At 39.3% G+C, this 12,791-nt stretch overlaps 1 protein-coding gene across 1 annotated transcript; it reads left to right on the forward strand.

The window, feature by feature from the left end:
- Positions 1–4,224: 4,224 nt before the first annotated feature.
- LOC148198536 (uncharacterized) lies at positions 4,225–5,965 on the forward strand. The gene is made up of 2 exons (XM_088115839.1): positions 4,225–5,646; positions 5,816–5,965. Exons 1-2 carry the CDS (start codon positions 4,225–4,227, stop codon positions 5,963–5,965), a joined length of 1,572 nt encoding a protein of 523 aa, XP_087971965.1.
- The last annotated feature ends 6,826 nt before the right edge of the window (positions 5,966–12,791 follow it).

Raw genomic sequence — 12,791 nt, forward strand, 5'->3', positions numbered from 1 at the left:
CTGAGATTTCGAGAGGTGTACACGTGGCGGTGATTACGGGATTCTCGTCGAGGTGGAAAAAGAAGAGGTTCGTTTGGGTAGAAAGATAAGAGAATCCTATTCTTATTCGGGTGCGTACACTGAATGAAGGGAAACCAAGTTGCATCCAAACAGATAATAGTTGAAAAAGTGGGACCCGCAAATGTGTAGAGAAAGATTCAGAAGCATCAAGAAACGGGTAAAGTTACATTATCCTTTCTATTTTCTTTTTCTTTTTTTCAAATATTTGATTAATTTCGATGTAGAATTTTGAAGTATATTTTGGTTGATTAAAGGAATAAATTTATTCTATTTAAAAAATTTGATATTAATTTTATTATTTTTGTTGGGATCGAACAAACTTTACAAGACCTAATTGCTCTTTTGTTTTAAATTTTTAAAATTAAATATGTAGGCAGGCAACTATAAATAAAATAAAGAATTAAAACAATAAAAATTAATATTATTAAGTTAATTTCCTAAAGTCTTTCGTGTGTTGATTCTGTGATCTGTGACCAAATGTTGTTCAGTTAGGAGGAAACTGAAATTTCTGCGTTGTATTCTCTTAATTAATTTATTCTACTTTTCAACCACAAAATGTTTACTTTTAATAAATGGTATGTATTACAAAATGATTTGATATATGTATATTTCGGATATAAAAAAAATAATAGAATAATACATTATAATTTAAAAATCATAAATTCATCGTATAATTTCCGTTTTAAATTGATATATAAATCTAAATTTCACATTTATATAATTTCCAAATTTCATAAATATAATGAATTTATGATTTTAAATAAATTTTATATTTATTTTAAATCACAAATTTATTGTATTTAACCATTTATTTCAATAATACAAAGAATAATTATATAAATGTATCATTATAAAGTATAAATTGTTTTCTACAAATAATAAACGATAAAATAAATTATTCAAATATGGGAAAAATAATTATATAAATTTATCAGTATAAAGTAAAAATTGTTTTCTACAAATAATAAACGATTAAATAAATTATTCAAATATGTAAAAATCTGCTTTATATAATGTTTTAACATGTTTTTATATACCTTTTAAGATAAGAAAAACAAATCATTTTTACTACTTATTATTAGCTGTACTCTTTGTATTTTTTTCACAAATTATATTCATGTCTTTTAAAATGTACGACGATATCTATCTAAAATCCTACAACAAGAAAAGATTTTGAATAGTATGTGAAAAAATCAACAAGAAATCAATAAATTTAGTTAGATTATCTTTTATATAAAAAAATTATAGTAAGTTTAATAAGAATCTGATTTTTATTTTTCGAAATCTTTTAGTTAGACTCTTAAATTAATATACATAAAAATATAAAGCAAATCTTTAATCTTTTATCAATTTTTGCTCTTAAGTTTTTGGAATTAGCTACATCAATTGTTATTGTTTTAGTTGTGTCAAGCCGTCAGAGACTAACTGTCACGCCCCATTTAATGTCTCTGTGTTTCATTAATGCACCCACGCCCCTCCACGTGCAATGCCATTAATGTGCACTCAAATTCTCTGAATCCCTCTGACAAGTGTCAATTCAGAAGGTTCTGAATGCAGTAGTGGAAGCCAGGTGTCAGCGCAAGAGTTAACGTCCGGTTGACTAGGGGAAGAGAATTAATTTTTCTGAAACACTTTTCCTTCTCTGCGAACACCTTCATCTTCCTCAGAAATTCAAACCTCCATTTTCTCCTCCTTCTCTCTAGAACTCTCTCCTTCTCTCTTCTGCAACTCATCACCCTTTACTCCGTTCACGTTTCAGCACCGTGAGAAGCGTCCCTGCACCGTGAGCTTTCCATCAAACCGATTGGTTTTGGATTTCGAAACGGGTAAGTTTCACGTCCTCAACCACTCTTCATTTTCAACATGCAAGCCTCGTTTTAATCTGCATGCACCTTCTCTGAACCATTATTTGGTTTTCTGTAATTTTAGTTTAAGGAATTTTGGGTTGAATCGTAAAGGGTAGAAGAGGGTGTACTGGGATCTGATTTTCTGGAGAACGAACGCATATTACTGAATCCGGGTAAGGGAAGCTTATTAAGTTTAATTCTTGTGATTTATTGTGATGTATGAATGTGCTGGAAAGTATATGTTTTGTAGTGTATGAACGTTCTGTAAAATTGTATGCAGTGTGATGTTGATGATTGATTTTAAGTATGAGTATGATCCGAATTAATGTGTGAAAACGCATGAATTTGTATAATGATGTGAGTAATTTGATGTATGAAAGCTGACACTGGAAAAATGTGTATACTGTAAGTGATTTTGAAAATATAAGATTATGAAAATGAACGTTCGTATCGATATGGTCATTGACCGTTCGGTAGTCTTAGTAAATTCCTTGAAGCAGTCGAACCCTTTCATTTGGAAAGGATTTCCCTTGACAACGAACGCCCTCTTATATAGCTTTACGTTTGAGCATTTGGCCAGACGTACACTTCATGAGTGTTGCGTGAGAATTGAGAAGCTTGATATCATCCTTTTGATCACTTAGTCAAATTGTAAGACTTAAATTTAAGTATTTTATCTTAATAGAAATCCCAAAACTTCTTTGATTTTGGGCGCGTACGTCCTGAAGTGGCGCTCGGTCTTAGACCGAACGCTCGTTCTCAAAAGAGTAAATGATAAGTAGCGCTCGGCCTGATACCGAACGCTCGTCCCAATACGTATGTGATAAAGAACGCTCGGTCATCTACCGAACGTTCGTTCCTTCTTTAAATTATTGGCGAACGGTGATAGCGTTCGTCCGGAAATTTAAATAGCGTTCGTCCACTAGTCCTATTGACGTTCGTCCAAGTCCTCTGTGACGTTCGTCCAAAATTCTTTAAAAGTCTATTTTCGCGCTCGGTCATTGACTAGCGGTTTGTCTCCTGAATTAAATCTTGTCCAGTTTATTTATCTAAACGACTGGTGATTTTACTTATCCATTGGATTCGCTCAAGTGTTACTGAACTTAGATTTTTCTGAGTATTATTTGGATCGTACTAGAATCAGTTCATTTAACTGATTCGAAGGAGTCTTTCTTGGTCTAGTTCTTGACGTTCGTCCTCGTTATGAAGGGGAGTGAACGTTCGTCTTTTAATGCAAGAGAAACAAAGAATGAAAGTGTTAATAAGAGGTTGAATTAAGATGTGCGAACACCATGATGAATGAAATTATGATTATGGATTTTGAACGAGCGTTCCAGGGAGGAACGACTCTTGGTTGAAAATTGAGATTTGTAAGTATGAACGTGGTAAGCTTAGATGGTGGTTCATCCTGATATTCCGTGAGTGCTCGTTCTCAAGTAGAGAGGAGTATGTCATATGTGGGAATGGCAGGAGGTCTAGTCCATAACTGTAACTTGGACAGAATAGACTAACCTCAGGTGGCTACTGATGAGCATTCCAGTTACCCCACCTGAGTGCACGGACGCCTTAGCTACACAGGTTTCATACAGTCCGGACGGTCGGTCTAGCATCAGGGTTTGGATGGAATTATTGTATGAATTGTATGTACATGTTTGTGAATTTACTTGCTGTATTTGATAAGTATGAAATATATGTTTTACTTAAATTAAATTCAATAAGCTTACCCTTGCACTGTCCTTGCGTTGTCGGTATATGTGTATCCGTCTTGTCCTTGCCATGATCATCCGTGTGGGTGTGAGCAGAAGATGATACTTCCCTGGAGCAAACACTTGAAGAAGAAGTCTTAGCTGAGGAGAATCTCGTTGAAGTGGAAGTGAAGGCCGAGCGGTAAAGACGTTCGGTTTTCAGTTAGTATATTTGGGTAGCGAGCGGCTGTGAGCGAGCGCTCTTTTGGGGATTGTAAATAGTTGAACGTTCGGCCAATATTTTGTAAACCGTTCGTTCTAATTCTTTTGTGAACGCTCGTTATTTTTGTGTGTATATGTAAGGCCGTTCGGCCATTTTTGCACACTGCTCTCTTTAATTGTAAAACTGCTATATAATATTAATACATGTTAATATTCTATTATATAGTTGCTGACTGTATAATTTTGGGATGTTACATTATTGGTATCAGAGCAGTTTTGTTCTATAAAAAGGACACTGTAGGATATGAGTGCACTGTGCTTTTGCTGTGTGCTTATTATATGTTTGGTGAGTTATTGTTTTTAACTCTTAAACATTTCTAACGTTCGTTTTTCTCTGGCTCAGAGAACAAATGGCGCCTAGACTTCCTCCTCCTCCACCACCCAATGGACCAGATACGTCCGACAGTGCCAGGTTGTTGGAAACTGTGATCGAACGGTTGCAACAACAAAACGCTACGCTAATGGAGCAGAACGCAGCTGCTTTAAGAAGTCTTGAGGCCGCACGCGAGAACTCTGAAGCCACTCAGAGACAATTAATGGAACTCATCGCCGCCACAAGGGGCACACCAGGAGCGTCCTCTTCCAATGCCGTTCATCATACCGAGTGGAGTTTGGAGAGTTTTCTTCAACACCATCCGGCCAAGTTTAGTGGGAAGGGTCTTCCGGATGAGGCAGATCAGTGGCTGCAGGATATGGAACGGATTTACAACGCCAAGAGGTGTCCAGATGAGAATCGTTTGGCTTTCACGGAATATTTGCTTACTGGAGAAGCAAGCCATTGGTGGGCGAGCATGAAGGCTTTATTGACGGACGCTCACAGTCCTATTAACTGGGAAATATTCAGAGGCAAGTTCTATGAGGAGTACTTTCCGGATAGCGTTCGTTTTTCTAAGGAAGTGGAATTTTTGCAATTGGTACAGGGAGGAAAGTCAGTTTCTGAATATACGAACAAGTTTAAACACTTGGTTCGTTTCAACACCATGGCAACCAGTGAAGAGTGGCAATGTAGAAAGTTTGAGAATGGGTTGAGGAGCGATCTAAAGGTATTGATCTCCAGTCTTTGCATTCGGTCTTTCCCTGCAATGGTCGAGAGGGCTAAAGTGTTAGAGAAAAATATGGCTAAGGCAGCACAACATAAGAAACAACAAGCGTCAAGGGCACCAGTTCTGTCGAGGCCCAATCTGAACCGGAACAGGACACCGTACGCTCGTCCAGCACAGAATAGTGGGTCTCAAGCTTTGGTAGTTGCTGGACAGTCAGGACAACAGGGACCGGTTAGATGTTTCCAGTGTGGGGGACCCCATTTCAGGTCGTCATGTCCTCAGTTGATCGGAGGGAAATATTGCACTCGATGTAGAAGGAACGGCCATCTGGAGAATGAGTGTAATATGGGCGGACGCGCAGTGATGAGGCCGCCGAACGCTGGAAGGAATCAACAAGGAAGAGGTGGACGAGCCCAAGCTGTTGGGCGTGTGTATGCGATCACTGGAGCGGAAGCAGCGAGCTCAGGTACGCTCGTCACTGGTACCTGCTTAATTCATGGAATACCTTGCTGTGTGTTATTTGACTCGGGGGCGACACACTCCTTCATCTCGAAGGCGTGCGTTGCTAAGATGGGAATAGCTGAGAGCGAGATGCAGTTTGATCTGGTGGTGTCGACCCCAGCAGCTGGCGAAATCAGGACATCTACTGTGTGCGTTAGATGTCCTATTGAGGTAGAAGGGCATAGATACAAGGTGAATCTCATCTGTTTGCCTCTCAAAGACTTAGAAGTAATTCTGGGAATGGATTGGCTGAATACCAATCGCATTCTCATAGATTGTGGAGCTAAGGAGTTGATTTTCCCGGAAGAAAATGAAGAAGAGTTGGGGGTGACGCTCGGCCAGTTGAAAGAAGACATCATGGAGGGCGCGAGTTGCTTTCTGATCATGACGCATGAAGACCGAGAGGGTGCGAATAAGAGCTTTGAACGTTCGTCCAATAGGTACACTGAAGGACGAACGGTTGTGGACGAATTCCCGGACGTTTTTCCGGATGAAGTGCCAGGACTACCTCCTGTTCGTGAAGTGGAATTCACGATTGATTTGGTAACGACCGCGGCTCCCATATCCGTTCAACCATACAGAATGGCACCTGCTGAATTGGTTGAGCTTAAAACGCAAATTGAAGAATTGATGGACAAGAGGTTCATCCGCCCAAGCGTGTCACCTTGGGGAGCGCCTGTATTGTTGGTGAAGAAGAAGGATGGCAGCTCACGGCTATGCATTGACTATCGTCAATTGAATAAGCTGACCATCAAGAACAAATACCCATTGCCCCGGATTGACGACTTGCTGGACCAATTGCATGGAGCGAGCGTCTTCTCAAAGATAGATTTGAGATCCGGCTATCATCAAATTCGAGTTAAGGAAGAAGACATTCAGAAGACGGCCTTCCGTTCACGCTACGGACATTATGAGTACGTAGTCATGCCGTTCGGTGTGACGAACGCTTCAGCAGTCTTCATGGACTACATGAACAGGATCTTTAGGCCGTACTTGGACAAGTTTGTGGTGGTGTTCATTGATGATATTCTCATCTACTCCAAGAGCTGTGAAGAGCATGAGGAACACTTAAGGGTGGTACTTGGAGTGTTGAGAGAAAAAGAGCTGTACGCTAAGTTGTCTAAATGTGAATTCTGGATGAGGGAAGTGCAGTTCTTGGGTCATGTTGTATCCGCGGGTGGAATTTCAGTTGATCCGGCTAAGGTACGAGCGGTTTTGGAATGGGAGAGTCCACGCTCGGTCACGGAAGTGAGAAGCTTCGTGGGACTCGCAGGCTACTATAGGCGTTTCATTGAAGGATTTTCTAAGATAGTAGCACCATTGACTCGTCTTACAAGGAAGGATCAACCGTTCGCATGGACTGATTTGTGTGAAGAGCGCTTCCAAGAGTTGAAGAATAAGTTAACGAGCGCTCCAGTTTTGGTGATTCCGGACACTGCCAAACCCTTTGAAGTCTACTGCGATGCGTCTCACCAAGGGTTGGGGTGCGTTCTAATGCAAGAAAGACGAGCGGTGGCGTATGCCTCTCGGCAGTTAAAGATACATGAGAGGAATTATCCAACGCACGACCTAGAACTGGCAGCGGTCGTCTTTGCCTTGAAGATTTGGAGGCACTACTTGTATGGATCCGTTTTCCAAGTCTTCAGCGATCACAAGAGCCTCAAGTACCTCTTCGATCAAAAGGAGTTAAACATGAGACAAAGGAGGTGGCTTGAGTTCTTGAAGGATTATGACTTCGAGTTGCTTTATCATCCTGGTAAAGCGAATGTTGTGGCGGACGCGTTGAGCAGAAAGGTGGTGCATGTGTCGTCCATGATGGTACGTGAGTTGAACCTTGTGGAAAATTTTAGAGACCTAAGGTTGCAGTTCGAGTTGGAGCCGAACGGTATTAAATGCTGCACCTTGAGGATATCAAGTGATGTGTTCGACCGAATCTGGATGAAACAACGAGAGGATGAAGAATTGATGAAGATTTTAAGCACGCTCGGTACGGATCAAGCCAAGCATTTCAACGCTGGAACGGACGGCATGTTACGTTACATGGGACGGACGTGCATTCCCAATGATGGCGAGCTGAAGAGGATTATCTTGGAGGAAGGACATCATAGTCGTCTCAGCATACACCCTGGCATGACTAAGATGTATCAAGACCTTCGACGTTCGTTCTGGTGGCCAGGAATGAAGAATGACGTTGCACGTTTTGTGGCATCTTGCCTGACCTGTCAGCGAGCGAAGGCGGAGCATCAGAGGCCGGGCGGCCTACTGCAACCTTTGGAGATTCCTGAATGGAAGTGGGACAGCATTTCAATGGACTTCGTGACTCACTTGCCTCGCACGGTCAAGAATCACGATTCTATTTGGGTAATAGTGGATCGTCTAACGAAGAGTGCTCATTTCCTACCCATCAACCTGAAGATGTCGTTGACCAACTTGGCCAAGCTCTACATCAAAGAGATCGTTCGTCTGCATGGAGTGCCGTCCAGTATCATCTCTGACCGAGACACAAGATTCACCTCTCGGTTTTGGCAGTCGTTGCAAAGCGAACTGGGCAGCAAACTCCAAATGAGTTCAGCGTACCATCCTCAGACGGACGGTCAATCCGAGAGAACAATCCAGACGCTTGAAGATTTGTTACGAACGTGCGTACTTGATCACATGGGCGTTTGGGATGAAGTCCTACCATTAGTGGAGTTCACCTACAACAACAGCTTCCAATCAAGCATTGGAATGGCTCCATTCGAGGCTCTTTACGGACGCAAATGCCGCACACCACTTTGCTGGTTCCAAGAAGGAGAAAACATATTGACTGGACCCGAGCTCGTTCAACAAACGACTGAAAAGGTGAAATTAATTCAAGAGAGGTTGAAGACGTCCAGAAGCAGGCAGAAGTCCTACGCAGATAAGAGGAGACGACCCTTGGAGTTCGAAGCTGGCGACCACGTTTTCTTGAGACTGAATCCAACTACTGGAGTAGGCAGGGTGTTACGACCAAAGAAATTATCTCCCAAGTTCGTGGGGCCGTATCAAATTCTAAGGAAGATTGGACCAGTAGCGTACGAGCTAGCTTTGCCTCCTCAATTATCCAACCTTCATCCAGTATTTCATGTCTCGCAACTCCGAAAGTACGTGGCCGATCCCTCGCACATATTGGAACTAGAGAACGTTCGTCTTCGACAAGACCGAACGCTAGAGATGAACCCGATTCGCGTTGAAGACGAACGCACTAAGTTATATAAGGGAAAGGACGTTCGGTTAGTTAAAGTAGTGTGGGACGAAAAGACGGGCGACTCTACCTGGGAAGTGGAAGACGCTATGAAGGATTTATACCCTCACCTCTTCCCTGGTAAGATTTAATTTTCGAGGACGAAAATTTTTGTAGTTAGGGGGATTGTCACGCCCCATTTAATGTCTCTGTGTTTCATTAATGCACCCACGCCCCTCCACGTGCAATGCCATTAATGTGCACTCAAATTCTCTGAATCCCTCTGACAAGTGTCAATTCAGAAGGTTCTGAATGCAGTAGTGGAAGCCAGGTGTCAGCGCAAGAGTTAACGTCCGGTTGACTAGGGGAAGAGAATTAATTTTTCTGAAACACTTTTCCTTCTCTGCGCACACCTTCATCTTCCTCAGAAATTCAAACCTCCATTTTCTCCTCCTTCTCTCTAGAACTCTCTCCTTCTCTCTTCTGCAACTCATCACCCTTTACTCCGTTCACGTTTCAGCACCGTGAGAAGCGTCCCTGCACCGTGAGCTTTCCATCAAACCGATTGGTTTTGGATTTCGAAACGGGTAAGTTTCACGTCCTCAACCACTCTTCATTTTCAACATGCAAGCCTCGTTTTAATCTGCATGCACCTTCTCTGAACCATTATTTGGTTTTCTGTAATTTTAGTTTAAGGAATTTTGGGTTGAATCGTAAAGGGTAGAAGAGGGTGTACTGGGATCTGATTTTCTGGAGAACGAACGCATATTACTGAATCCGGGTAAGGGAAGCTTATTAAGTTTAATTCTTGTGATTTATTGTGATGTATGAATGTGCTGGAAAGTATATGTTTTGTAGTGTATGAACGTTCTGTAAAATTGTATGCAGTGTGATGTTGATGATTGATTTTAAGTATGAGTATGATCCGAATTAATGTGTGAAAACGCATGAATTTGTATAATGATGTGAGTAATTTGATGTATGAAAGCTGACACTGGAAAAATGTGTATACTGTAAGTGATTTTGAAAATATAAGATGATGAAAATGAACGTTCGTATCGATATGGTCATTGACCGTTCGGTAGTCTTAGTAAATTCCTTGAAGCAGTCGAACCCTTTCATTTGGAAAGGATTTCCCTTGACAACGAACGCCCTCTTATATAGCTTTACGTTTGAGCATTTGGCCAGACGTACACTTCATGAGTGTTGCGTGAGAATTGAGAAGCTTGATATCATCCTTTTGATCACTTAGTCAAATTGTAAGACTTAAATTTAAGTATTTTATCTTAATAGAAATCCCAAAACTTCTTTGATTTTGGGCGCGTACGTCCTGAAGTGGCGCTCGGTCTTAGACCGAACGCTCGTTCTCAAAAGAGTAAATGATAAGTAGCGCTCGGCCTGATACTGAACGCTCGTCCCAATACGTATGTGATAAAGAACGCTCGGTCATCTACCGAACGTTCGTTCCTTCTTTAAATTATTGGCGAACGGTGATAGCGTTCGTCCGGAAATTTAAATAGCGTTCGTCCACTAGTCCTATTGACGTTCGTCCAAGTCCTCTGTGACGTTCGTCCAAAATTCTTTAAAAGTCTATTTTCGCGCTCGGTCATTGACTAGCGGTTTGTCTCCTGAATTAAATCTTGTCCAGTTTATTTATCTAAACGACTGGTGATTTTACTTATCCATTGGATTCGCTCAAGTGTTACTGAACTTAGATTTTTCTGAGTATTATTTGGATCGTACTAGAATCAGTTCATTTAACTGATTCGAAGGAGTCTTTCTTGGTCTAGTTCTTGACGTTCGTCCTCGTTATGAAGGGGAGTGAACGTTCGTCTTTTAATGCAAGAGAAACAAAGAATGAAAGTGTTAATAAGAGGTTGAATTAAGATGTGCGAACACCATGATGAATGAAATTATGATTATGGATTTTGAACGAGCGTTCCAGGGAGGAACGACTCTTGGTTGAAAATTGAGATTTGTAAGTATGAACGTGGTAAGCTTAGATGGTGGTTCATCCTGATATTCCGTGAGTGCTCGTTCTCAAGTAGAGAGGAGTATGTCATATGTGGGAATGGCAGGAGGTCTAGTCCATAACTGTAACTTGGACAGAATAGACTAACCTCAGGTGGCTACTGATGAGCATTCCAGTTACCCCACCTGAGTGCACGGACGCCTTAGCTACACAGGTTTCATACAGTCCGGACGGTCGGTCTAGCATCAGGGTTTGGATGGAATTATTGTATGAATTGTATGTACATGTTTGTGAATTTACTTGCTGTATTTGATAAGTATGAAATATATGTTTTACTTAAATTAAATTCAATAAGCTTACCCTTGCACTGTCCTTGCGTTGTCGGTATATGTGTATCCGTCTTGTCCTTGCCATGATCATCCGTGTGGGTGTGAGCAGAAGATGATACTTCCCTGGAGCAAACACTTGAAGAAGAAGTCTTAGCTGAGGAGAATCTCGTTGAAGTGGAAGTGAAGGCCGAGCGGTAAAGACGTTCGGTTTTCAGTTAGTATATTTGGGTAGCGAGCGGCTGTGAGCGAGCGCTCTTTTGGGGATTGTAAATAGTTGAACGTTCGGCCAATATTTTGTAAACCGTTCGTTCTAATTCTTTTGTGAACGCTCGTTATTTTTGTGTGTATATGTAAGGCCGTTCGGCCATTTTTGCACACTGCTCTCTTTAATTGTAAAACTGCTATATAATATTAATACATGTTAATATTCTATTATATAGTTGCTGACTGTATAATTTTGGGATGTTACACTAACTTTAGGGATTTAATTCAAAAAATCACTTCTCAAAATAGTTATAAAAAAAATCAGTGATCCAATTATATCTACTTTTATTTTTTTATATAATTATATTATTGATATAGAATATATATATATATATATATATATATATATATATATATATAAAATTAAAATTTCTGAAAAAGTTTAAGGGATGTTGATGTAAAGCTCATGATTTTCTCTTAGTAATGTTTTTTTTAGAAATGTGATAATAAGTTTATATAAAAGAAAAATGGTAAGTTAAATATAGAATTACAGTAGCCCAAATGCTAATTACCCTTTGTGGATTGAAATCATAATAATAATGATAGATTAAAATAATAATAATAATAGTGATGGATTAAAATAACAATAATAAAAAAAAGATAGATTTTTTTTAGTCTATAAATAGGGAAGGGTTGTTTTTGAGGAAGGGGCAGGAAGAAATCAAAGTTAAGAGAATTTTAGTTGTTAATTTCATTGTAAGATGAAGAGAGTTATCGGAAATTGAAAGCAATTTTCAACCGAGAGAAAATTTCTGGAAAAGAGGTAGAGAGAGCTAACACTCTTCTTAGATGCATCATAAATGTATATTTTAGGGTATATGATTTTTTATATGAGCATGTTGTATTTTGTACTACCTATATATCTGCATCGATTTTGGTTCTCCTTGACTATGTTTTTTTTTTTCGTGTTTTCCATATTTGAGTTACTACAATTAAACCTTAATTTTCACTTTATTTACCGTTAGATTTAACAAATTTTGATATATGATTCTTGAGATATATTAATACATTTTGACCACTCAAAATTTTAATTTAAGGTTTGTAATTAAAGAAATGAATTTTGCAATCTTAAGTAAAATTGATCCTCACTTTTTTTCTTTCTCAAAGTTACTTCGGTAAAATTTTAATTCTCACTTAGTTTATCGTCAGATTAAGCTCAAGTTTTATATATGATTCCTAAAAGATTTTACTCCATTTTGACCGTTTGAATTTTTAATTAGAGATTTGTACTTAGCGGAATAAATTTTGCATCTTTGAGTAACATGATTAACATTGTAATTCTGTCTTTAAGTTACCTAAGTAAAAACTTTAATCTCCGCTTTGTTTACCATTAGATTGACCTAATAATTTTATATATGGTCCATAAGATATATAACATAATCTTGTCCGCTCGGATTCTTAATTGGATGACTTTGCTTAGAGGAATTAATTTTGTATTTTGGATAGATCTAAAAACTACTCAAATTATGTTTTTAAATTTACTACGATAAAACTTTATTTTCAACCTAGATAACCGCTAGATTAACCTAAAATTTTAATATGTAGTTCCTAAGACATATTTGTTCACCTTGATCGTTCGAAATTTTAATTGGATATCTATATTTGT

The sequence above is a fragment of the Vigna umbellata genome, chromosome 5 (genome assembly GCF_029865625.1).
Source record: "Vigna umbellata cultivar VRB3 chromosome 5, Vumbellata_1.0, whole genome shotgun sequence".
NCBI lineage: Eukaryota > Viridiplantae > Streptophyta > Magnoliopsida > Fabales > Fabaceae > Vigna > Vigna umbellata.